Genomic DNA, 25,593 nt, shown 5'->3' with positions numbered 1-25,593 from the left:
CGGGGGAAACGTCAGCAGTTCCGGGTCAGGCGGCCGTCAGCCCGCACCCGCGGCCCCGCGCCGGGAGGAGGAACGGGAACCCGAGCGGCTGACGGGCCGTGAGGCCGGAGCCAGGCGTGTCCGCGGGCAGGAGGCCGGGCGGGGCCGGGCGGGCCGCGAGGGGAGCGGGGCGGGCCTCCCGACGGGGCGCGCGGCCGAGCGGCCTGGGGTGGGTCGCCGCCTCCCTTCCCGGCGCCGAGGGAAGCCCCTGGCCCACGGCCGCGCTCCCCGTCGCGCCACGACGAGAGGCCGGCCCAGCAGCGCGGTTGTCACACTTGGTTTCTTCACCAGAGCCAGGCCCGAGGACCTCATTACGGCAGCACTTGGCACTGTGTCCCATCCAAGGTTCAATTAATGGGCCTCCTTGGCGGATTTTTCTTTCTCTCCCCCGGGCCCCTTCTGTCTTGCTTTGTTTCCAGAAACAAGTTGGCTGAACCCTCCTTTCCTTTTTGCTGATCCCGCCTAACTTGCTGACTGGACTCTTTTACAGCTCAGCCTGTTCATTCGTGTTGACAAACGCATGTCCTGTGTGCCCTTTTAAAATATATGCCACGAGTAGAAAATTAGAAGGCACTGGCCCTTAGAATGGTGATAAGGATGCAAATTAGAATCCTTTTTCTGCCCTCAAAGAGTATAACATTCATTTATTTAAAAATATTTAACAGCTACTATGTATATGGAAGGCAAAAAATATCTCCGACCGTCAAAGAGTAGGAGAAAGGGTGCGTCCTGTGGAACTGGTTATGATGAAAGGAAAAGTCCCTTTTTTTTCTGATGGTTATTCAGATGATAGGTGCTGAAGAATGTGTACCTGAAGGAAAGAATCTTAGATATTTGGGAGTTTAGAAGAGCACTTGGAAGCGGGCAAGTGCTGCTATGCTATTTGACTAGAGAATGGGGTCACCAACCCAGAATAGGGGCCCACTGTTCAGTATCTGGCAGATGTTTTTGTCAAAATTTGTATTTTCATTATTTTTGCTGGACATTTGTTAAGAACCCTGAGTGGTATATGGTACACCTGATGGGAAGGTGCACTCTGCCCTGAGCTTGTTTGATGTTAAATATTACTGTAAGCAAGAGGTCTTTTATTACAAAGCTGTAAAATATTTATCTGTTTTTATAGATAATGGTGGGAATTCATTCTCTTTAATGCAACAGTAACAGTAAAAGGTTAAAAAGGAAATATTTCAAAATAGAGAAGCTGTCAGGAAGGAGAAAGTTTGTTATTATATTGTATTTACATACCATTTCCTTCCACCATCTGCTTTTAGACTATGGCCTCATCTTCTCACACTCTCTTTCCTCATCCCCATTCCCCCTCACTCCAGTGGCTCCTGATCCTGAGTACACATCAAAACTAAGAACTAAAGTGGAACTTAACAAAAAAACGTAAATCTAGGGACGTGCCCCTCCCCCTCACTCCAGATAAACATTTGAATCAGAAACTCTGGGTGTCGGGTCTGCGCATGTTTTGCTTCGCTTTTTGTTTTGTTTTAATCCTTATATATGATTCAGATGGATAATCAGTTTTGAAAAAACACTTCCCTCTTCAACAACAACTCACAACAAGCCACTCAAACTAAAGGCTGTTCTTGGAAGGCCACATAATTTCATCCTTTACATAATGCTGTTTCTTCTACTTAGAACACCTTTCTCTTTATATGCTTATTTAATTGTTACTTGTTCCAGACCCTTCAAGCTCAAACAGCCTTCCTTGAATCTCCATCCCCTCACCACGCAGAATTAACTTGCTTCTTCTTTAGTAATTTGTCCACACAGGAAAAGCTCTCTCATAGATGCAATCTGGACCCATAACCAAGCAATAAATTGAAAAAGTTATTTAAACATTAAGTTATATACACTTTATAAAGATGAACTTGATAGTACATATTTTATATCTAAATAAAGCTGTTTAAAAGGAAAGTCAGTTCAACCAGAGCCATGAAAAGTATTAACATAATACCTTAAACATTTTACTTTAACCTAGAACAACCGTGTACTTGTTTGTTAATCTGTTGAGAAAGTCCAAGGCCTTTTCTTTGCACATGGCCTTCTGATTATAGAGTTCTGCCTCGTCTCTCTTCCATAAATTACACCTCTAAACATCAGCTAAGATGTCCCACGATTTTGTTCCTTTAAGAGGAAGATAATTTAAAGACACTTGAGAAGCAATCTTAGTGCAGATTTCTTCTTTATAATCTTTTTAGTTATCGCACACATTCAAACAAGTAACCTTAATTGGGTCTTTCCAAAATATTAAACACAGACTTTCAAGGGACAACAACTTTATTTCATTGGTTTACCTAATATTTAATTAAATTATGAAAGCATAATGAGAAGTACAACTGGCATAAACAGGTTTGGAGAACAAACACCAGTGACATTGTCACTGTATGAGTCAACTGGTAGGAGCAGGAGTGGGCGGACTCCCTGGAGGGTAGCTTCCTTACCCTTCAGCATTCAGCATGATGTGGGAATTAGCTTGTGATTTACAAAGAAAACAGAATGAGTTAATGGATTTGGGTTAAGTGTAGGTAGACCAAGAGAGCATCTCCTGTACCTCTGCATTTTCATTATTTCACTATGGGTGTTTCCTTCACGGAGACTTAGAACTTTTTGTGGGCAGAGATAGTGCTTGGCTATTAAGGGGAACCATTGGAAAAATCCCCAGATATTCTTACATCACCATGTAAATCCTTCTTGTGAAAACAATTAGAATTTAAAAAAACTGGGAACAGTTGTTTTTAAGACATTTACGGTAGAGTTTATGAGTCCTTCCCGAAAAAGACATGTAACATGCAAATATCCTTGTGAAAAGCTCATGTTAGTTTCCTAAGTTCGCCATAACAAATCACCACAAACTAGATGGCTTGAAACAACAAAAAGGTGCTCTCTCATCATTATAGAGGCAGAAGTCTTAAATCAAGATGTTGTCAGGACCGTGCTCCCTTCAAAGCTTTCCTGGCCTCTAACGGCGGCTCCAGGTGTTCCTTACTTTGGAGCTGCATGACTTGGGTTTCTTATGCCTCCATCCTCGCATGGTCTACTCACTTGCAAATCTCCCTCTACATCTTTCATATAAGGGCACCCATGTGGCAAAGAAAAGATCATCATATGATAGTAAACAAAGGCTGTTTACTCAGAGCTTGCTAGAGCAAGGGAGTCAGCCACCATTACTTGTGTTCTGACAGAGACTTAAAGGCGGGCAGAGGGGTGCGAAAGCTTATAGTGGAAAAAAGGGATATCTTCAGGTGTGCCCTGAGTGGAGGCTGTTGGCATGCGGAAACTATAGATGGGCTAACTAGAACTGGGGCATCCTTTGTGATTGGTTAAGGGTGCATATTTGGCTTTCTCTGATTGGTCCCAAGTCACAGTAGGGACAAAAATTAGGGAAACTCTCAGTTATTAATCAAGCACTGGCCATTTTGGGACCAGTTGTTACAGGGATTAATGCCTGACTCCTGAATCTTTATTAGAGATAGTGGTCTGACTTCCTACAAGTCTGACCTATAGAGAGCAGGCTACCTTCCTGGGCTGGTTGCTGTAGATAATGAGTGGTTTCCTGGGTTGGTTGCCGCAGACTGTGGGTCAGAGTTCTGTTTTTATATATAGTCTAGACATTGTTTGCATGTTCAGTCTCTCACCTGTCACTGAATTTAGGGCCCACTCTAAATCCAGGATGACCTCATCTTGAGATCTTTAACTTAATTACATCTACAAATACCCTTTTTCCAAATAAGATTACATTCACAGGTTCTGGGGGTTAGGACACGTACATATTTCTAGGGGACCACCATTCAACCAGCTACAAGCGCTTCTTGGTCTAGAAATTATACTTACTTGTTTATAGAGTAAAAAAAGATCTTGCCCCTTACTGTTCTGAAGGAGACAAGTAGATGGTTTATGACTGGATTTCACCAAAGGCCTATAGTTTCTTTTCCAAACAGTTGCCTGGGTATCCCTTAAAAATTGGTTTTGAGCTACAGACTAATCTTTGTAATGTCTACACCTCAAAACAAGATGTTTCAGTAGTCCAGTACTATCTGTATATTCAGAGAAATCCCACCTTTGACAGAAAGCTATAAGCAATGAGTAATATATGAATATTCTCTACATTGTCTTTGAAAGGAAGTTAAGGAACAGTACCACCCCTCTGGTTTCTTTCTGTTTTCAGCGTCCTGAAACTTTAATCTCCTTGCCTAACTAGAGACGAGAGTGATTCCTAGTTTCAGCAGATTCTAAGACTCAGGTATATAATAGGTATGCAGTACATGTTTAATGATTCAATTGATTAATTTTTTTTGGATGACTCTGAACTTCCCTTGAAACCATGTGGTTGAAAAGACTTAGTCTTTTTCACCTGAAGTATGTATTATTGATTCTCACTCATTTGTGCAGTGTGTTACATTTTTTTCTTGTGATGCCTCTTTATTGCTGGAATCAAACCGTCCGTATCTGATTCTATCATGCTTATGACAAATATAGACTGTAATTTAAAACTTAATTTCAGGAAAATTTTTGTCTCATCTTTTCCCAGGTTAGTTTTTTAGCTTCCCCAGTAGAACCTCAGCTTTAGGTATTAAAGTCTCCCTCCCACTTGGAAAACAAAAACAAAAGCAATTTCACACTTATGTGAAATTTATCTGCACAATTTTTCTTTCCTTGTTTTCTAATAAAACATCTATTATAAAGGAGGTAGGAGGAAATTATAAACTTAACTGCCTGGCAAGACCACACAACAGCTTTTTCATTCAGAGTGAAAAATGGTGCTTATGTGACATGGGTACACATGGACAGTTACCCCCTCTTAATTCTTTTAAGCCTAAAACCCTCAAAGGCTCAGTGGAGTTTGACAACCTTGCTTTATTTTGCTCATTAGTTTGGAGGGAGGTACCAGATGACGAGTTTCCAAAAGCTTGAACCGTGGCCTTTTTAAAATCTCCTCCCAATGGCCTAGTACAAGGACTCACCTCTTGAATTCAAATGAGATGATGCACAAGTCATGCTTATCACAATGCTTAGTACATATTAAGTACCTAATAAATGTTAATTTGGATCCTGATTGATTCAAATTTCATCCTTCCTGCTTGGATGCATGACTTTGCGTGAATTTTCTAATTTCTCCAAGTCTTAGTTTCCTCATCTACAAAATACAAGTAAAAGTAATGTCTATCTTGTAGGGTTGCTCTGAGGGAAAAAACAGATGATCTATGTGAAAGCAATTAGAACAGTACTAGTTACAGGTAATTAATACATGTTAGCTATAGTTAATATAGAACATGGTGGTTTATTATAGTAATTCCATTGCATTATTTTCTGTAAAGCCATTTTTTAGTTGAAAGTGTGTTTTCTAAATGATTTTTTATATGTAATGTTTGGATATTTGCTGTCATACTGTAGGTATTATAATGTTTTTATTTTTTTAATCAGAGTTATTTAATTCATCTTCATATTTCCCACAGTGCTTTGCATATTAATATATACCCACATATGTGGTTTGAATGAAAGAATAATTGATACTCTCTAGTCTCTAAACTCTTTTCATTGATTTATGCAATTGTAATGAATCATCAGTAGATGGCAGTAGTTTGTTTTCACTTTTATTTTTTGTGCATTCTACAGTAGAGATCTGGAAAAAACAAAAACTTTCTCAGTTTTAAAGCAGATATCCTTTCATGAATAGCTGGTTTAAATAAATATCACCCAAGAGTTCTTCAGTTTATGCTGCTTCAAGAATAGAGATCAAGAAGTACCAGTTACTTTATTTTTTATTATATGAATCTAATTTTCTTCATTTTTTTCATTTCTTCATCAAACTTTAGAGAATACAAAAATGGTTAAGGCATTGTATTTGCCTTCTTGTAGCTTATAGTCTAATGGAGAAATATAGTAAAAAATAATGGCAATAACAGGAATAGAAATTTGAGTGGCAGGAATTTGCTAAATGCTTTACATGCATTAATTCACTTAGTCCTCACAAAAATCCTGATGAAGCAGGTACTATTATTGTTCTCATTTCCAGATAAGGAATCTGAGGCTCAGGTTGGAAAGAATTTACCTAATAAACTAGTAAGTGGCACAACCTAGAATCAAGATTAGCTCTGTCTTACCCTGGGGCCTATACTGTTATCTATCATGGTATAATAGAGATAGAGAAACAGTTCTGCTAACAAGAGAGAGAGATCACATCTACTCAGAAAGATCAAGAAAGACTTCCTAAAGAAGATGCCATCTAAGATGGAGCTGAAAGATTGGTTGCTATCTGATATGATCACTGAAGTGTTTCAGGAACGTTATTCTGTCAGGAGAACAGGGTGAACTGGAGTAGCAACAGACTACAGTTAGCTACCTGTTATGTGCCAAGCACTGTTCCAGGTCTCTTCCATCATGGAGCTTATATTAGTAAAAGGAAATAGAAAAGAAACAAATGTATGTCAGTGGTGATAAATGCTATTAAGATAAGTGAGGCAGAGTAAAGAAATGGAAGGCTTCTCTGCTAAGGTAGCATTTGAAAGTGGTAAGGAGTGATTGAATTCCAGTATAATTTAAAGGTGTAACCAATAAGTTTTGCCAAAAGAATTGCGTACAGCACGTAAGAGAAGGAAAAGAGTCGAGATTCTGATTTGTCCATTGGGTAAAACATTTAGGGCAGCAGTCGTGGACCACATACTTGGGGAGCATCTTAAAGGATTTCCCAAAGGACCTATGAAGCATCAATAATGAGCTCTGATTTATGATTATCTTGGGCAAGGCTAATTGAATTGCCTTGGGCTCTACACCCTTCTAGAGACCTCCTTGCTAATGTTCTAGGGTTTTGAGTCTGAACAAGAAAAACGAATTTGTAATTTCCTGGTATGGAAAAGACCATGAAGGAGTAGATTTAGGGGGAGTGATGAAGTGGAATGAGACATCAAGAGTTCAGTTTGGAACATAAGTTAAAGTGCCTGTAAGAAGTCCAAGTGGAGATATCAGGTAGGAAGATTGGTATGAGTCTGGAGCCCAAGAGAGATGTCAGATTAGAGAGTGAAGTTTGGGAGTTTCTAGCCTATAATTTTAAAGCCATGAAACTGGATGGCATTAGCTGCAGAGTGAGGATGGAGAAAAGAAGGTGCCTGAGGACTGAGTATTGGGGCACTCTAACATAAATGAGAAAGATGAGCAGGAACCAGCAAAGGAAACCAAGAAGTATGATGTTTCAAGAAGGAGGGCATGATCAAATGTGCCAAGTGATGTGGATAGTTCAAGGAAGGTGTGGACTGAGCTTACCACTGAATGTGGCAATATGGACATCATAGATACTTTGATAAGAACTTTAAAGGGGGAGTTGTAAATGATTAATTCTGGTGGGCTTTAGAAGAGTAAAAGGAGAGAAAGTGGACTGCAAGGATCTTGGCTATAAAGGAGAGCAAAGAAATGGGTCAATAGCTGAAGGAGATTAGAGTGTCAAGCAAGGGTGGTTATTGTTGCTGATGATTATATGATAGGCTGTCCAGGATAATATGTTTGACCAAGTAAAGGAGGAAATTATATTGATGGGACATTTAAAGAAGTAATATCCTTGAATAGAAGAGAAAGGGGTACAAAAGTAGAGGATTGGCCTTAGGTTGGAGCAAGGACACTTTATTCATTGCAAGAGAACAATAGACTAGTATTTCGTTCCAGGTCCATCAGGATAGGTAGGCGGATGATGTCTGTGACCATGAAACCCATGTAAGAGAGCTAAAGAGAAAATGAGATTCAAATTCATTACACTAATCTGGGGCCAAAAGGACATAGAGTAATGGCATGAACAGGGTGAGTGGGCTCAGTATCAGGGGAGCCATCATGAAGCAGGCAAATCTGAAGTGAGACTTCAAGGAAGAAGTTATGTGAATAAACAGGAAAGAATCATCGATTCTCTTAATGACACGTTGCTGCATATTTCTCTCAGGATTTCTTTAGCTTAATAAGATACTTCTGGATAGATTTGAGTCTCCTGCTTAGAAAGCAATTTAACATTTTCTTTGTTGCTTTATATATCAGATTGCAGTCTTTTCAATTTTTGCTTTGGGAAAACACTTGTAACTAGTATACAAGAACTTTGTATTTAACCAATGTTTAGGAGAGAGATTTAGTGATTTTGCAGACTTCCTTGTGGAAGCTTCCTCACACATGCTGTACTGTTATGATCATATTCACTTCTTTTGGCTTGTAAAGTTTATCGTGACTCTAGTATGATTTGGAAAGATTCACAAGTTCTTTAAAACCAACTAAGATTTTTTTTAAAGGATGTCATTTAAATGGAAAAAAATCCATCTGTTCAAGTGTTAAATAGATGACAGTTTCAGAAGTATTTAACAACATTACATTCCTTTTATTAATTATGCAAACTTATATGATTTCTTTTGCATAGGAATGGAGGAGCAAACGCAGATACACTTTTTCCTAAAGTTGGTAATACCTTTAACTCTGCCAACTCAGCATTCATTTGTTGAGTTGATAGAGGAGAGAACTCTTTCCACCTTTCAGGGGAGAAAGATACCCCTTCATGTTATCACTTACTCCTAGATATACAAGTGACTGAAATATGAATTTAAGACTGCACAAGGCTTACCCTGGCCAAAATAGCACAGGACACGAGTGCATCCTGTACCCACCACGGAAGTTGCTAATCCATGTTGGCACTGTTTCTCACAGATTCTGGTTATAGTTTCAGAATCTACTTCATAGTAGTCTGGAGATACCAGCTACTAATCCAGAATAACTAGTTACTATATGTCAGGTCCTGTGCTAAGCATGTTACGTACATTGCTTTAATTATTACAACAGCCCTATGAGGTTTTACAGATGAGGAAACTGGTGATCAAAGAAATTAAGAAACTTGCTCAGGGTCATAACAGCTGAAAAGCAGGACAACCAAGATCCAAACACAGTTTCTACTTTCTTTCCCAAATCTCTCACTTAATCATTGTATTTTAATTCTTGGAACTAATGATGACTGTCACCATCATCCCTGTGAGATATTTGACTATTAATTTGTTTTCAGAATCACCAATACTTGACAGGGAAAAAAAAAGAAAAGTAAAAGATTATCAACATTGATTATTTTGTAGAAGTAAAGAAGGTGAACTAAAAAGAGGAAAAGACACAAGCATGTCAGGCAACAAAGAAAGGAAGAGTCAAGGCATTCCTGAAGAAGGTAATGAAGCCATCTTAAGCAATATGTAACTAAAAGATAAGCAGTAATAAAAAAGTAGTATGATAGAATAATTGTGTTAAAATTAGCAGCAAGTTAGAATAGAAAGAAGCTGTTAAATTACACCAGGAGGAAACTTATATGGTATTCAGGAAAGCCGTTAACACCTGAAAATGCAAGCCTATAATGAAAATTCATCACCTGTAATTGTGATATAGTTGTTATGGTAGCACTATAGTTATAGCATATGTGCAAATGGTCTGGATAAAAAAAAATTTAGGGCAGTCAAAATATTTACACTGTTCTATAAAGGAACAGGTATAATGTTGCAGTAGGTGACTTTGAATCGTCTATTATTGTGGCCTTTGATTTTGGTTTTGTTTATAGTCGGAAAAGGAAGAGCATCAACCCTAAATTTAGTTTATTTATGAGAAAACATCCCAATTTTCATGCTTTTGAGTGAAGAAACATGAGCTTCTTAGAGTCTTTGCATTTAGATTTTTATTATGTGTTTTATTCTCTTGTCTAGCTCTGGCTAAACGAGACACGTCTTCATTAACCGATGCTATAGAGCAAGTTGCAAAGCAACAACGATCACAAACGTCAGAAACAGAAAAAAACAAAAAAGTTCTGTTCCATTTGCAGGTAACCTGTTTTACGTAGTCTTTTAAATGAGTCTTTATGTTCTTTAAAACTATGAAAAACTAGTAACAGGGAAGTTATTAAGCATAGTTTAATAACTTTAGGGAGACAATTTAAAATTTATTTTTTTCTTATTTATAGCTTCTTAATTATTCTGATATCCCTAAGTAAAGTCTACCTGAGTATTCCAGTTTCATGGAACATTTTACACACCCAATGTGCAAATGTTCAACGTCACTGTGACTATAAATAAGCATATAAAACCCAATGTGTCCAGTCGAATTACTTTAAATTCACTTCTTTTTGATAATTTTTCCTAAAATGCTGAATTGAAGGAATGTTAAATTTTTAAGCCAGTGTTTTTAAAGCTATGGCTTATAATTATTAGTTGCCAGTGCCCATTTCAAGTAAATAAGGAACATTTCAGTGTTCCTTATATTTCAAAATATATTCGTAATTTCACCACAGGGAATCTGGAAGTCATGCTTTGTTTTTGCATGCAGCATAGTTAGATGTAACTGTACTCCGTTAGTATAGCTAGAGAAGTGAAAAGGAAAACAGCATCTCTGCTATGTGCTTTGTAAAGGTTTTTATTAAATATATCATAGAAATGAAAAGAATATGCTCTGGAGCTGAGCTGCCTAGTTTAAAAGACAAGATTTGCTACTTCCAGCTCCATGGGTTAATTTCTCTGTTATTCTGTTTCCTCATTTGTAAAATGGAGATAATAATAGGACCTGCCTATAAGATTTTTATGATGATTAAATGAAATAATGCTTGTAACTATTACGTAAGGTATCCTTGCTGGGGCCCTGGTGGGCAGTACAGGACCTCCTTTTGATACTGGCTTTAGGTATGAATGCATCAGCAGAGACATGATGATAATTTTTTACTATCATGTTAATATGGATTTCTTATAAATATTTACCTTGCATTATTCACTTTTAGAAAAGAATATATGTTGAAAATAGTATATAATACAAAAATAATGTCTTACTTAGATTTCTGTGAAGAAATTTTATGTAAAACTTCTCAGTCTTCAGAGTTTCACAGATGTTTTTTCACTTACACTGAGGGCTTACTTTCTATTAAGTATTTTGCTGACATTGTCCTCACTCTTAAGTTGTACACCATCTATTGAAGAGAAAGACAAAGAAGTAAACAACTAATTACATGCAGTGCAGTGGTGTCAACAATATAGGCATAAACACAGATTTAACACTGAAAAAGGAATGATCACAAAGAAAGTGCTGTTTCAGTTGAGTTTTAAAGAATGGCTGGAGTTCACTTGCATGGTTGGGTGTCTGGGATAGGTTTGAAGGTTAGGGAGTGAGTAGGATGATATTCTGGACAAAAAGAACATCAGAAAATTCACTGAGGCTTTAAATAACATTGGTCCACTCATAGTGGTAGTGGTATAACATAGAATATATTTTGAGTAGTGAGAGATTTATAGCATGGTAAGAAACTTGAACTTTATTCTAGAGGTGATGGGGAAGGTTTTGATGGGCTTTAAGCAAAAGAGCAAATGGTTAAATTTATGTTTTAGAAAGAGAATTCTAGATACATGAAAAACACTCATTATAATTCAACGTCTATTTAAGATAAAAACTTTCAGCGAATACAATTCCAGCCAACTGAAAAAGGGCATCTACATAAATCCTACAGTCAACATCATACCTAATAGTGAAAGACTGTTTCTCTCCTGAGATCAGGAATAAGGCAAGGATGTGTCTTACCACTTCTGTTCATTCTGTGGTATTGGTGGTTTAAGCCACTCCTTGCAAGAAAAAGAAATAAAAGATATCCAAAATGGAAAGGAGGAAGTAAAACTGTTTTTATTCACAGGTGGCATGAGTATTTTTGGAAAATCCTAAGGAATCTATTATTTTAAAAAAGCTATTAGGACTAATAAGTGAATTTAGAAAGGTTGCAAGATAAGATTAATTATAAAAAGCAGTTGTATTTTTATATATTGAAAGAAATAACCAGAAATTAACATTTAAAAAGCAGTATCATTTATAGTAACATCAAAACTATGAAACAGTTAGTGGTAAATTTGACAAAAGTTTTGTGTTATAGACCGAATGTTTGTGTCTCCCCCAAAATCTTGTGTTGAAGCCTATTCTCAATGTGATGGTATTTGGAGAGAAGGTCTTTGGGAGGTAGTTGGGAGGAGATTAGGTCACGAAGGTGGGGTCCTGATGTTAGGGTTAGTGCCCTTAAAAGAAGAGACACAGGAGAGCTTGCTCTCTCTCCCTCTCTGCCATGTGAGGACACAGAAGGCAACCCTCTGCAAGCCAGGGAGAGTTCTCACCAGAACCTGACCATGCTGACACCCTTTCCAGACTCCAGAACTGTGAGAAATAAATTTCTGTTATTTTAGCTGCTGAATCTATAGTATTTTGTTATGGCGGCCCAAGCAGACTAAGACAATTCGTTCTGAAAACTGCAAAACACTGCTGAAATAAATTAAAGACCAAAATAGGAGATATACCATTTTCATGAATCAGAAGACCCAGTATTGTTAACAAGTGAGTTCTTTCTCTTTTATCTATTGTTTAAAAACAATTCCAATCAAAATCCCAGCAGGCTTTTTTTTTTTAGCAAAATTGACAGGCTGATTCTAAAAGTGATATGGAAAGGCAAAGAACCTCTAATAGCCCAAACAGCTTTGAAGAACAATGTTGGAAGTTCTAATATTACCTGCTTTTAAGATTTATTATAGAGTACAGTAATCAGGACAGTGTGACATCGCATAAAGATAGATCCATGGAACAGAATATGGTTTTCAGAAATAGCCCCACACATATTGATTGATTTCAGAGAGGTGCTATTATGGACAGAATGTTTGTGTTCCTCCAGTGTGATGGTATTTGGAGACAGGGCTTTTGGGAGGTAATTAGGTTTAGATGAAGTTGTAAGGGTGGGGCCCCTATGATGGGATTATAAGAAGAGAAAGAGACCCCAGAGCTTTCTTGCTCTTTCTCTCTGCCATATGAAAACAGCAAGAAAGGATTTGTCTGCAATTCAGGAATAGGCCTCTCCTCTCACCAGTCACCAACTCTGTTGTACCTTGATCTTGGACTTCTTAGCCTCCAGGCTTGTGAGAAATAAAGTCTATTATTTAAACCACCAGTCTTTTATTTAGAAGCATGAGTTGACTAAGAACACCTGTGTTCTTAGTCAAGGCAATTCATTAGGGAAAGGATAATCTATCAAAAATGGTGGACAGCCACATGCAAAAAAAGTGAACAATTTTCACCTCATACCACATATGAAAAATAACTCAAAATGGATTATAGGCCTAAACACAAGAATTAAAACTACAAAGTGTCTAGAAGAAAACATAGGAGAAGAGCTTAGTGATGTTTAGTTTGGCCAAGATACCTTAAATACTATATAAAAATTTTTTAAATTGGACTTCATCAAAAAATGTTCTTATTTCTGTTCAAAAGTCACTGTTATGAAAATGAATGTGAAGTATACTTGCTGGAGCCCTATGGGCATTTAGGTTGTCACAGACAGAGAGAAAATATTTGAAAGCATATCTGATAATGTACTTGATTTTATTTGTACTATATAAAGGACTCTTATAATTCAAGAAGGCAAACAACCCAGTTTAAAAATGGGCAAAAGATTTCAATGGTCATTTCATCAAAAATGATACTGCAAAAGACAAGCACATGAAAAGATACTCAGTGTTATTAATTGTTATTAAGGAATGCAATGTTATTAAGGAAATGCAAATTGAAATGCACTAGAATGGGTAAATTTAAAAAGACTGACCATACCAAGTGCTGGGGCAGATATGGAAGAACTGAAGCTCTCAGACCCTGTTATTTGGAGTGTAAAATGGTATAACCGCTTGTGAAAACAGTCTACAGTTCTTTAAAAGCTCCAGCTATATATATCATATGATCTAGCTGTTCAATTTCTAGATATTTGTTCACCCAAGAGAAATAAAAGTGTATGCCCACTGGAAAACCAGAAACAACCCAAATGTCCATCAAATGAAAGGGTCATCAAAGTGTGATACATCCAAACAAGAACTACTGCTCAGAAATAAAAAGGAAACATTACTGATACATCCAACAACATGGATGAATCTCAAAATAATTATGCTGAGTGAAAGGAGTGATACTAAAATATATATTATATGATTCTTTTTATATACAATTTTTCAAAATGCAAACTGATCTTTAGTGATGGAAAGCAGATGAATGTTTGCCTGGAAACAGAGAGCTGAGGAGGGTAGGATAGATCACAAAGGATCAGGAGGAAACTTTTGTGGGTAATGGATATGTTCACTGTCTTAATTGTGATGGTCTCTTGATCATAAAAGTTAGTCAAAACTTGTCAAATTTTAAAGTTTAAATATGTGCAGTTTATTTACATCAATTATACCTCAATAAATCTATTAACAAAAAAAGGAAGGAGAAAAAAGGGGAGGGAGATGAGGAAGAGAAAAAGGAAGAAGAAGAAGGAGGAGGAAAAAGAGGAGGAGAAGAACAGCAACAACAAGAAGAAATATAATTCTAGTGAAAGGGTAGAAATGGATTGGAGGAGAAATTGACTAAAGCCAGGGGAGAAAGTCAACAGTCCAGGAGAGAGGAGAGATGATGACCAAGTTGGTGGAAATGTCATCTCCCCATACTGATCAGGACGGTCAGCAGCCTGGTCTAGTTGGCAGGGCATGTGTCCCTTTCCTGACCATTCCACGTGCATCACTCATTCAATCATTTACTAAGTATTTATTAAGCACCTGCTTTGTGCCAGGTGCTATTTTAAGCACAGGGAAGATGGTGGTAAAGAAGTTAGGAAAGCTTACTGCACCCGTGGAGTTTACTTTCTGCTCAAGGGAGGCAAATAATAAAGAAATAATGTAATTCCATTGATTGAGGTGTTACAAAGGAAGTACAAAAGGCTAATGTGTAGAGTATAATGGGGGAGGAGAGTGGGTGGTTAATTTACATTTTGATTCAAGGAAGACTGTTCTGAGGAGTAATAATAAAGCTGAATTGTGAAAGGCAAAGACCCCAACAAGTAATAGCTAGGGGTAGAGAATTTTAAGGTACAGAGAACAGTTACAAACGCCCTTAGGGGAGAAGGAGCTAGACATATTTCATAAATAGAAGGGAGCTGGAAGGGGCAGAGTAGTACATGAGCAGGATAGAACATATACGGCCTTAAAAGCCAAATTACAGAATTAGAATTTTATCATTAGTGCAATGGGAAACACTGGGAGGATTTTGAGCAAAGAAGTAGCATGATATGATATATGTTTTTAAAAGATTCTTTTGCCTGAAATAGAGTCTAGCTGGGGGGAGTGGGGGAAGAACAGAAACAGGGAGACCAGTTAGAAGCTGGGCCATAATAAGAAGACTGGTCAGGAGTGAACTGGGATTTTATTTTGGATGCCCAGCCATCAAGATTTGTTGGTAAGTAGGTTGTAGGGGATAAAATAAAGGAAAGAGTCAAGAATGACTTCTAAGTTTTTAAGTGTCCAGGTGGAATGTGGTACAGTTTACTGAAATCAGGAAGACTGGAAGAAGGAACATGTTGAGTGTGCAAATTAAAAATTCTTTTCTGGAGAATCCCCCTACACTGTTGGTGGGAATGTAAATTGGTGCAGCCAGTATGAAAAACAGCATGGAGATTCCTTAAAAAACTAAAAATAGAGTTACTATGTGATCCAGCAACCCCACTCTTGGGTGTATATGGAGAAAATTATAATTTGAAAAGATACCTGCACTCCAGTGTTCATAGCAGCTCTATTTACAATAGCCAGGATCTGGAAGCAACCTAAATGTCCATCAACAGATGACTGGATAAAGAAGTGTGGTGTTTATACACACACACACACACACACACACACACACACACACACACACACACACACACACGAATACTATTCAGCCATAAAAAAGAATGAAATAATGCCATTTGCAGCAGCATGGATGGACCTAGAGATTATCATACTAAGTGAAGTTAAGTCAGGTGGAGAGACAAATATCATATGATATCATATGTGGAGTCTAAAAATATGATACAAATGAACTTGTTTACAAGACAAAAAAAAGACTCAGAGACATAGCAAACAAATTTGTGGTTACCAAAGGGGAGAGAGGGTGGAGGGATAAATTAGGAGTTTGGGATTAGCAGATAGAAACTACTATATATAAAATAGATAAAACAACAAGGTCCCACTGTATAGCACAGGGAACTACATTCAGTATCTTGTAGTAACCTATAATGAAAAAGAATATATGTATAACTGAATCATTATGCTGTACATCAGAAACTAACACAACATTGTAAATCAACTATACTTCAATAATAAATAAAGTTCTTTTCTGAACATATATAGTTGACGTGTCTATTCAATATCTAAATAGAAATGTCAAGTGGGCATTTTAAATGAGTTGGAGATAAAGATTGACATTCATTAGCATGTTTCATTCTTCAGTGTACTTCCCCCTCTTATTTCTGCCAAGAAAAGGATAGACTGGGTCTGTCTTTTTAGTGCAGTACTTCCCTCACAAAATTATACATATATTTAAAGAGGATGACCACACTAGACAGAAAAAAAAGATAAAGGCCTACAATTGTTTTTGGTGGGAGGATGTCTAGAATTTGATGAATGGTTAAATACAGATAATAAAGAGAAGGGAGGAATTAAGTGTGGCTCTCAGAGTAGTACCAGTAACTAAGTTTGGGAACATAGGGGTGTTCTAATTTGCATTTTTGTTCCCAAATCTTTATCCTGTGTATAGCCATACCCTTTGCCATGTATTATTACAGTGGTCTCCCATAGTGGGTGGGCATACTTTCTGCCTCTTCACTGAGAGTTTGATCATGTGACCAGCTGGGATGTAGCAAATGTTATTCAAACAGAAGCTTGAAAAAGTTGTTACATAATTGGGCTTCCATTTTTCTGCATCTGCTGTCATCATGAGAAGGACATGCCTGGCCTGGCCCACTGCAGGACAAGATACATGTGAAGCAAAGCCAGGGCATCCCATTCAGCCCAGTTGAATCCAGCCTAAACCATCTTGCAGGCAGCCAACCTCCAGACGTTTGAGCAAATCCAGCCGAGTCAACAGAACCACCTAGCCAACCCAGTTGCTCCTCATCACATAAACGCTTAATTGTTGTATGTCACCCAGGTTTTGTGGTTCCAACAGTAGAAAACTGATACAAGGGAGAACAAGATGGGATAGGGGAGGGGAGGGGAGGGTTAGTCTGATCTGGGGCGTGATGAATTTGAGATGGCCCATGGCAGCTGGGTGTGGGACTCGAGAGCCACTGTATTTTGTGAATCATCAGCATATATGCAGCTCAAGATGTAACTATGGATAAGATTACCCAAGGAGTCTATATAGAATGAGAGAAGGAAATTATGATGACTGAACCCTGAAGAAAACCTGTATTTGAAGAAACCATTGAGATTGAGAAGAAATGCTCAGAGATACCTGAGGAGAACCAGAGAGTAGTAGTGGTGTAAACACTAGGTTTTTTAAAGGCGGTGCTGGTTAGAAATGCCAAATGCCCCACAGAGGCAAAGTTAAGGTATACTTTTGTACTCATTTTGCAAATGAAGAAAGTGTGGTTTGAAAGGGGTAATTAAATTATTTGCCATGTATGATCACTCCAACCAGTGAATAGCAGTAAGGGCACTAGAACTTAGATCTGTTGTTTTTTTAACTCAGGGTTTTATCATTTTTATTGTATAGTTTTCCTTTCATTAGTACTTCTGATGCCTACAAATGTGTTAGTAAAATGATTGTAAAGTATCTTTTACATATAAAATATTAAGACAAATGATAAAATTTTAATATTTAGAATTAGATGAACATTAAAAAATAGGAAATATATAACCCTGGGCTCCCTCTGATTATGAAATAATTTTGGTACTTTATTACATGTCTCCTGTTATGCATCAATTTTTCTATATCTGATAAATACATATTTTTTATGTGAAGTGATTTTTTTCCTACACGCACTATGGATCAAAACAATGACTTGCCTTTCATGTTGACTGTCATGAATTAATAACAATAACGTTGAAATATCTTGCAGAATGAACTACATGAGCTTGAAACACAAATAGAATCTGTCTGTGCGGAAACTAAAGAAACCGAAAGGCGAATTTATCAGCAAGACGCTGCCATACAGAATACCAAGCTTCAGTGTGGAAATCTGGAAAACCAAATCAAATCCTTGCATTCAGAAAATGTGAGGCTTAAATTTGACATAGAAGCAGCCCAAGAGGATTTTGAGGAACACATGATAAGATACAATGAATACTATGGAAAAATGAAAACGCATAAAGACAGTTTGAGGGAGGTAGAAAGCAAATGGTCATTCATGACTGAACTCGATGAGAAACGAGAGCTCGTTAAAAAACTAAAGATAATGAAAGAGGAACTTAGGCAGGATCTCCAAAATCCAAAAGGAAACGTTATGAAACAACTACAGGTTTGAAATACCACTTACTAAAACTTTTCCTATTACTCCTTTTGTTTTTTACAAGTATACTTATTAAATGACAAATTTATCACTAACTTAGTAAAATACCCATGGGGGCTATAATGGGATTCACAAATTTTAAAAACTTGCCTAAGTGTATGAGTTATGTAACAACTTTGCCAAATGTGCAAATGCATAAAGGAAACATCTCTAAATCCCCTATGGATTAATAAGAATATATAGTCAAACAAAATCACAGTGAACAATTAATCCATTTGTTAAAAAAGGGTGACTCACAAAAGTGTTGAGCCCCTAGCTTCCAAGCTAATGGCTCTAGACCAATTAAAATAACTTTGGTGTGCTTAATGCTGTTGTGCAAACAATATGAATTAGTAATTGCATCTTAAGCATCTTTCTTTTAATATTCTTTGAAAACATTGGGAGATAAAAACTTAAAATATCTATTATATTTTGCTAAAAACTAAAAAATGTCCTTTACATTATTGCTGGGCAGTTGCTGCTATGACTACCACTTTCCTTTGTGTATTATTTTCATTTGGTTTTTACTTCTAAATTTTCAAATCTAAGGGTTGCTTTTTTGAATAACCATTCTTTGTTCCTTGTACCTATAGAATTAATATTCTAATCCTATTTATTGAAATTAAATGTGATGTCTAGTTTTCTTAAATTATAGAAACACTGAAAATCTTGGACTTATAGTGACCATTCATCATTTGACTTGTATATTTTAAATTTTATAAACATACAGGAAGACATTGCAAAGCTAAAGGATAAAATTATAACTGTAAAAGAATCCATCATTGAAAAAACTTGTTTTCTTGAGGAAGAAAAAAAGACACATGAAAAATTAAGAAAAGAAATAGAGGTAAGTCTTAATTATGTGGATTTCAATGTTTTATGGGATCGTTTTTTAAACTTATACTGCATTCATAATTTCCATAGTTTACTCTCAATTCTCAAAACAGCTGGAGAACAAAAAAGAGCTAAAAAAAGCAGTTGATAAGTTCAAACCATTAATAGATAATTATAGATAACTTCCTCATTCAAAAATATTCAAATATATGAATGTATGCAAACAAAGCAAGCACTCACTCCTATTTAAATCTGACCTAGAATTCTTCCAGGTCCCATTCCACCAACTTTGTACCCAATTAATGGCTAGAAAGCAGAGGCAATCCAGCCAAAAAGATGTCACAGATAGACATTATAGACTCTTCAAAGTAGAGTAAAGACAATGGAAGCATTGGTATTTTATACCTCTCTGACTTCATGTTTGTGATTTTCAGCTGTCCAACTAAAAAACAAACAAACTGATATGTAAAATTAAAGGTGAGACTAAATTTGAGGTACCACTGGTAGACTTATGTAGTTATTGTTTAGATGAGTGGAGAACAAAAATGGAAAAGTGTATACTGTTAAGGGTAAATAAATAATTTTCACCCTTAAAAATTACTTTGGAAAATATAAAGATGCATATTTTCAACTTCCTATGACTAATTTGACAAAATAAACATCTGAGGAATTTGAAGACAAAACCCTCACCTTTACAAAACACTGTCTTTAAGAAACACCATGATTTTATCTTATACTTTACTAGCAATCTAAATAAATGGATATGTTCTTACCCTTCAGCATATCAAGATTTATTATAAAATTGTAAATAGGAAGACAGTACACAAGGGGCATAGAAATAGAAAAAAATGATTAATAAAACAGAAGAAAATAATCCAGAAGTAATCTGTGATGAATGATGCAAACATAATGTTAGCCATATGAAAAAATAAAGACAATTTTGAAATAAAATTGGATTCCTGCTTCTTAACACATACATGTACATACTTCATTGACACTCAATGTAGGGAGGAAGGACGTCTTGTTACTGGTGGTCAGAAGTAGGAGTCCTGGCTGCCAGCTAGGCTTCTGCTGATGAGGTCCTGGCCAGGAGGGGCAGGAGCACCTCATTACCCCTCCCATGTGGCCTCCAGTGACTCCACGTAGATGTGGCCTTGTTACTACTGCGTGGTGGTATTAAGTCCTGACTCTCCACTAGGCCTCTGACTTTCTCCCAGGGAAAGGGGGAAGGATGCCTTGTTACCACTAAATGGGAGTAGAAGTCTAGCCCCCCCAGAAGGGCTCCACTCACACTAGAGGGTGTGATTTGTTACTTCCCAGTGGAATGAAAAGTCCCGGCTCCTCAATTAGCCTTCTCTGACACCATCCCAGCAGAGGATTGGGACACCTTTTTATGTCCCAGCAATGGTCTAGGCTTTGCACTCAATCTTTGCTGATCTGGGTGGTGGTGGAGCCATCGTTTTTTCCTGTGATGTTTGACTTTAGCAGAGTAATTACTACCTAAATATTTTTGGTCTTGCTTAGACAGCCCTTTTCCTGGTTCTTTGGCTAGAGAGCAGGCTTTTCTCGGAGCCTTCTTTGTCTGCACCTGTTGGCATTTCCAGGCTGCTGTCTTCCCCATATGCAGTCTGGGATATGTGAGGGAAAAAGAAAATCCAGGGAGCTCAGCATCACGTCGTTCCTTGGATCCTGAGCTCTCTAGCAAGTCTGCCCTATTCTCTCCACCTTTCAGAAGCTTCTTATGTTAATATTTTATACAATGTCCAGGGTTTTTAGTTGTAGTTAGCATGAGAAATAGGTAAATGAAATACACTTACTTTATTTTGACAGAAGCAGAAATGTAAATGGGTATTTTTAGTGGCAAAGGGTGGTATGAGTGGCTACCAATGTTAGATTTAGATGGAATGCCCCTTAGCTTAAGACTTCATTTTTTAATGTTTTCATCATTATACTTCTTGTCCTGAAATTTAGTAAACTCTTTTTAAGCTTTTATAATGGGGTTACTAAAGATTCTTTTAGGCTTTTAAATTTTAGTTTTATTAACTCTAATGCATTAAAAGTAGTCCTCAATTGTGTCACAATGTTATGGTTGAAAAAATGAATATCTAAGAAATTAGAGATTATCTATAATAAACTATAAAACTGAAGGACAGATACAGCCACAGCATTGTCTTGAAAACACTGCATTTTTTTCCCAACAATTTCTCTTGTCGCATAATGAGAATTGATCATTGGTATGAGTAACTTCTTTCTCAAAACAACCAGTTTTTTAAAAGGATATATTCAAATACCAGATTTTTTATTACTTATTTCTTCTTTGAGTCTTTTTTTTTTTTCTTACTTCTGAATGTCTTTAGCCACAGTTCATGGTCATCTTTTGCTTTGATTACAGCATTTTTGTTTAATCTTTTAATTCCTTCAAACATTTTGTGCTTTGCATGCTTATACTAATGTTACTTTTTGCATTTTTTGATTAAGAAAAAAATTAAAATGTTTTTTGAATTCTACTTTTTTTTTTATCAAATGGATGTTTTTTGTTCTTTAAGGCCAAATCTGAATGAAAGAAATATTTCCAAATACTTACCCCAGATGTCTTTTTTTCCCTGTCTATTGTCTGTCATTATATACATTCTGGAAGAAAGGAACTAAACATAAGAGAGAGGAGAATAAAGATAAGTTATGAGTTATTGCCAAAAAAATCAGGGAAGCAAAATACAAAGCATACAAACACAAAGCTTCAAATACAAAGCATTAAGCAACAATCAGTGACTTTTCGTTCAAGGTTTAAAAAAATGTTATTTGCCAAATCCAAGAGCTTTCAGGGAAGGGAAACTAGAGCAGTTAAGAAGTTTTTAGCAAATGATGAGTGCTGCAAGTAATACCTTGTGATAACAGTCATTGTGTAAAGCATTTTAAGATTCACTGATAGTTACCCTTGCCTGAATTTTGTACAATTTGAGCTCCAAACTTAGAAGGATAGGGAAAAATTTAGAGTGCCTGCAAAGCTACTAGGAGTCAGAGACAAGATATGTTGAACATGATCCAATACAGCATGCAGCTTACACAGTTAACTAATCCATTCATTTACTGAGGTTAGCCACAGAAATGATCACACAACTAGAAAGCCGGTCCTACATGAAAAACCCACAGAAGCAAAGGTAAAAAGGTGAATTAAAGGCAGGATAAGAATGATTCACATAGCTGGATAGCATGGTAACAAATTATTCTATTTTATAAAAAGTACAAGAAGACATGTTCAGTATTATTAAATCTAGTGTTGTTTACCGAGTGCTTGGTATTTTCAAGCACTTTATATATAGGCTATCCCATTTAAGTTCTCATAATAACATATTTTACAGAATTTCAGAAAATTTAAATCACTTGTACAAAGTTATGTAGCTAGTGTTAAGGGAAAGAACAGGACATGAGTTCAGGTCTTTTGGACTCTGCTCCCAATCTTTTCAAAAATTGGTTTTCACTTCTGCGGAAATATATTCTCCTCGAAAAAGATTAAAATATTAGGGGGAAGGCTAAAGTTCCTTTGACCACTGCCTGCCATTGTATTGCTCTTTCTCTTATCATGCTCTTCTCTTATTAATGGCAACCACTATTTGGTGTATATCTTTCAAGTCTTATATATGTATGCGCTCTTGAGTAACTGTGAGCATGTGAATATACATATGTGTGCATGTACACACACACCTGCACACACATCGGTGCATATAGGAAGATTATATAAATGTACCTTACATATAATTTTGTAAATACTTTACTTACTCAATAACCTGTCTCATAGAAATGTTTTTCATATTAGTACATGTGGGCCAACTTCATTCTTTTTTAACTGTTACAAAATGTCCCACAGTATGGCTATACCTTAATTTATTTACACGTTACAACTGATAGACATTAAGTTATTTCCAGTGGTTCACTATTAAAAGTAGTGTTCTAGTGAACATCATAGTACACACACCTTTGAACCAAGAAGTACCGGTGAGACCATGTTAAACAATGTGACATATGGGTAATTAGAGTCCCGGAATGAGAGGAGAGAGAGAAAAGGGAACAGAAATATATTTGAAGAAATATTGGCCAAAATTTTTCCAAACTTGACTAAAAACTAACTCACAGATTTAAGAAACTTAGCAAACCTAAAGCAGGACAAATACAGAGAAAAACATACCTAAGGAAATTATAGTCAAGCTACTGAAAACCAAAGAAAAAAATCTTAAAAGCAGTCAGAAAAAAAGTCACATTAAATATACAAGAACAATGATGAGAATGGCTATTGATTCTTTTAAACATTTAATTTTTTTAGAGCCACTTTAGGTTCATAGCAAAATTAAGCAGAAAGTACAAAGTGTTCCCGCATACTCCCTACCCCCTGGCAGCCTCCTTAACTATCAATGTCTCCCACCAGAGTGTACATTTGTTATAACTGATGAACCTACATTGACACTTCATTAGCACCCAGAGTTCCTAGTTTACATTAGATTCACTCCTGGTGTTGTAGCTTCTTTGGGTTTTGACAGATGTGTACTGACGTGTATCCATCATTCTCCTGTCATACAGGAGAGTTTCACTGTCTTAAAAATCCTCTGTGCTCTACCTGTTCATCCCTCCCTCCCTCAACCCCTGTCAATCACTGAGCTTTTACTGTTTCCTTGGTTTTACCTTTTCCAGAATGTCGTAAAATATTGGCTTCTTTCACTTAGTAATATGCATTCAGGGTGTCTTGTGTCTTTTTATTGCTTGTTAGCTCTTTCTTTGTTTTGTTTTATGTATGTATTTTTTAGTGCTAAATAATATTCCATTGTCTGAATCTACGACAGTTTATCAATTCACCCACTAAAGGACATCTTGATTGCTTCCAAGTTTTGGCAATTAGGAATAAAGCTTCTACAAATGTCTATGTTGTTGTGTGGACATCAGTTTTTAACTCCTTTGGGTAAATGCCAAGGAGTGTGATTGCTGGATCATGTGGTAATGATATGTTAGTTTTGTAAGAAACTGCCAAACTGTCTTCTAAAATGACTGTAGCATTTTGTATTCCCACCAGCAATGAACAAAAGGGTTCTTGTTGCTCCACATCCTCACCAGCATTTGGTATTGTTAGTGTTCCAGATTTTGGCCGTTCTAATAGGTCTGTAGTGGTATCTTATTGTTTTAATTCTCATTTCCCTGATGACATATTATGTGGAACATCTTTTCAAATGTCTATTTGCCATCTGTATATTTTCTTTGGTGTAGTGTCTGTTCAGGTCTTTGGCCTATTTTTTAATCTGGTTATTTGTTTTCTTATTGTTGAATTTTAAGAGTTTATTGTATATTTTGAATAACAGTCTTTTATCAGATGTGGGGTTTTTTTTTTAATATTTTCTCCCAATCTGGGACTTGTCTTATTCTCTTGACAGTGTCTTTTGCAGAACAGTTTTTAATTTTAATGAGGCCCAGCTTATCAATGATTTCTTTCATGGATTGTGCCTTTGGTGTTGTATCTAAAAAGACATCATCAAACCCAAGGTCATCTAGAGGCTTTCTCCTATGTTATCTTCTAGGAGTTTTATAGTTTTGAATTTTATATTTAGGTATATGATCCACTTTAAGTGAAGACAGAAAAGAAGGAAGAAAGGAAAAAGGAACAAGGGATGAATAGAACACAAATATTGAGATGGTAGACTTAAACCCAAACATACCAATGGTTACATCAGATGTAAATGGACCAGACACTCCAATTAAAAGGGAAAAATCAGATTCTATTAAAAGGCAATTTGCAAACATAACCTTTTCACAAGAGATGCACTTTGAATATAAAGACACAGATAGGTTGAAAGATGGAAAAGGATAAATTATGAAGACATCGAACTTAAGAAAACTTTGGTTGTTGCTGTATTAATATCAAGTAATTTCAAGATATGGGCTACTAACAAAGTTAAAGAGTCAGTTAATTCATCAGAAATGAATAATAATACTAACTGTGTATTCACTTAATCACAGAGCTTCAAACTACATAAGCAAAAACTGACAGAATTAAAAAGAGAAAAACTAGAGTTACTATGTGATCCAGCAGTCCCACTCCTTAAGATATATCTGAAGAAAATTCTAATTCAGAAAGACACATGCATCTCAATGTTCATAGCAGCACTATTTACAATAGCCAAGACATGAAAGTAACCTAGATGTCCATTGGCAGATGATTGGATGAAGAAGTGTGGTGTGTATATAAATATATATATATATAATAGAATACTATTCAGCCATTAAAAAGAATAAAATAATGCCATTTGCAGCAACATGGATGGACCTAGAGATTATCATACTAAGTGAAGTAAGTCAGAGAAAGACAAATATCACATGATATCACTTATATGTGGAATGTAAAAAATGAGACA

General features: G+C 36.4%; 1 protein-coding gene across 22 annotated transcripts in view; it reads left to right on the top strand.

Moving 5' to 3' along the window:
- The window catches only part of CCDC122 (coiled-coil domain containing 122), an 82,016-nt gene that overhangs the window by 50,586 nt on the left and 5,837 nt on the right, over positions 1 to 25,593 (top strand). For 14 of the 22 annotated variants that reach the window (XM_032496092.1, XM_032496103.1, XM_032496101.1 and 11 more), the window contains 4 exons: positions 9,132 to 9,217; positions 9,744 to 9,859; positions 17,939 to 18,337; positions 19,098 to 19,214. In XM_032496092.1, the coding sequence (XP_032351983.1) occupies positions 9,172 to 9,217; positions 9,744 to 9,859; positions 17,939 to 18,337; positions 19,098 to 19,214 (678 nt within the window). In that variant the 5' untranslated portion in view covers positions 9,132 to 9,171. Of the gene's footprint in view, positions 1 to 16; positions 115 to 140; positions 385 to 9,131; positions 9,218 to 9,743; positions 9,860 to 17,938; positions 18,338 to 19,097; positions 19,215 to 25,593 lie in introns of those variants that run through there. The other 8 variants (XM_032496108.1, XM_032496106.1, XM_032496107.1 and 5 more) reach the window with 4 other exon arrangements.

Source organism: Camelus ferus, chromosome 14 (assembly GCF_009834535.1).
Source record: "Camelus ferus isolate YT-003-E chromosome 14, BCGSAC_Cfer_1.0, whole genome shotgun sequence".
In the NCBI taxonomy this organism is placed as follows: domain Eukaryota; kingdom Metazoa; phylum Chordata; class Mammalia; order Artiodactyla; family Camelidae; genus Camelus; species Camelus ferus.
This window is presented reverse-complemented; position numbering and strand designations above follow the sequence as displayed.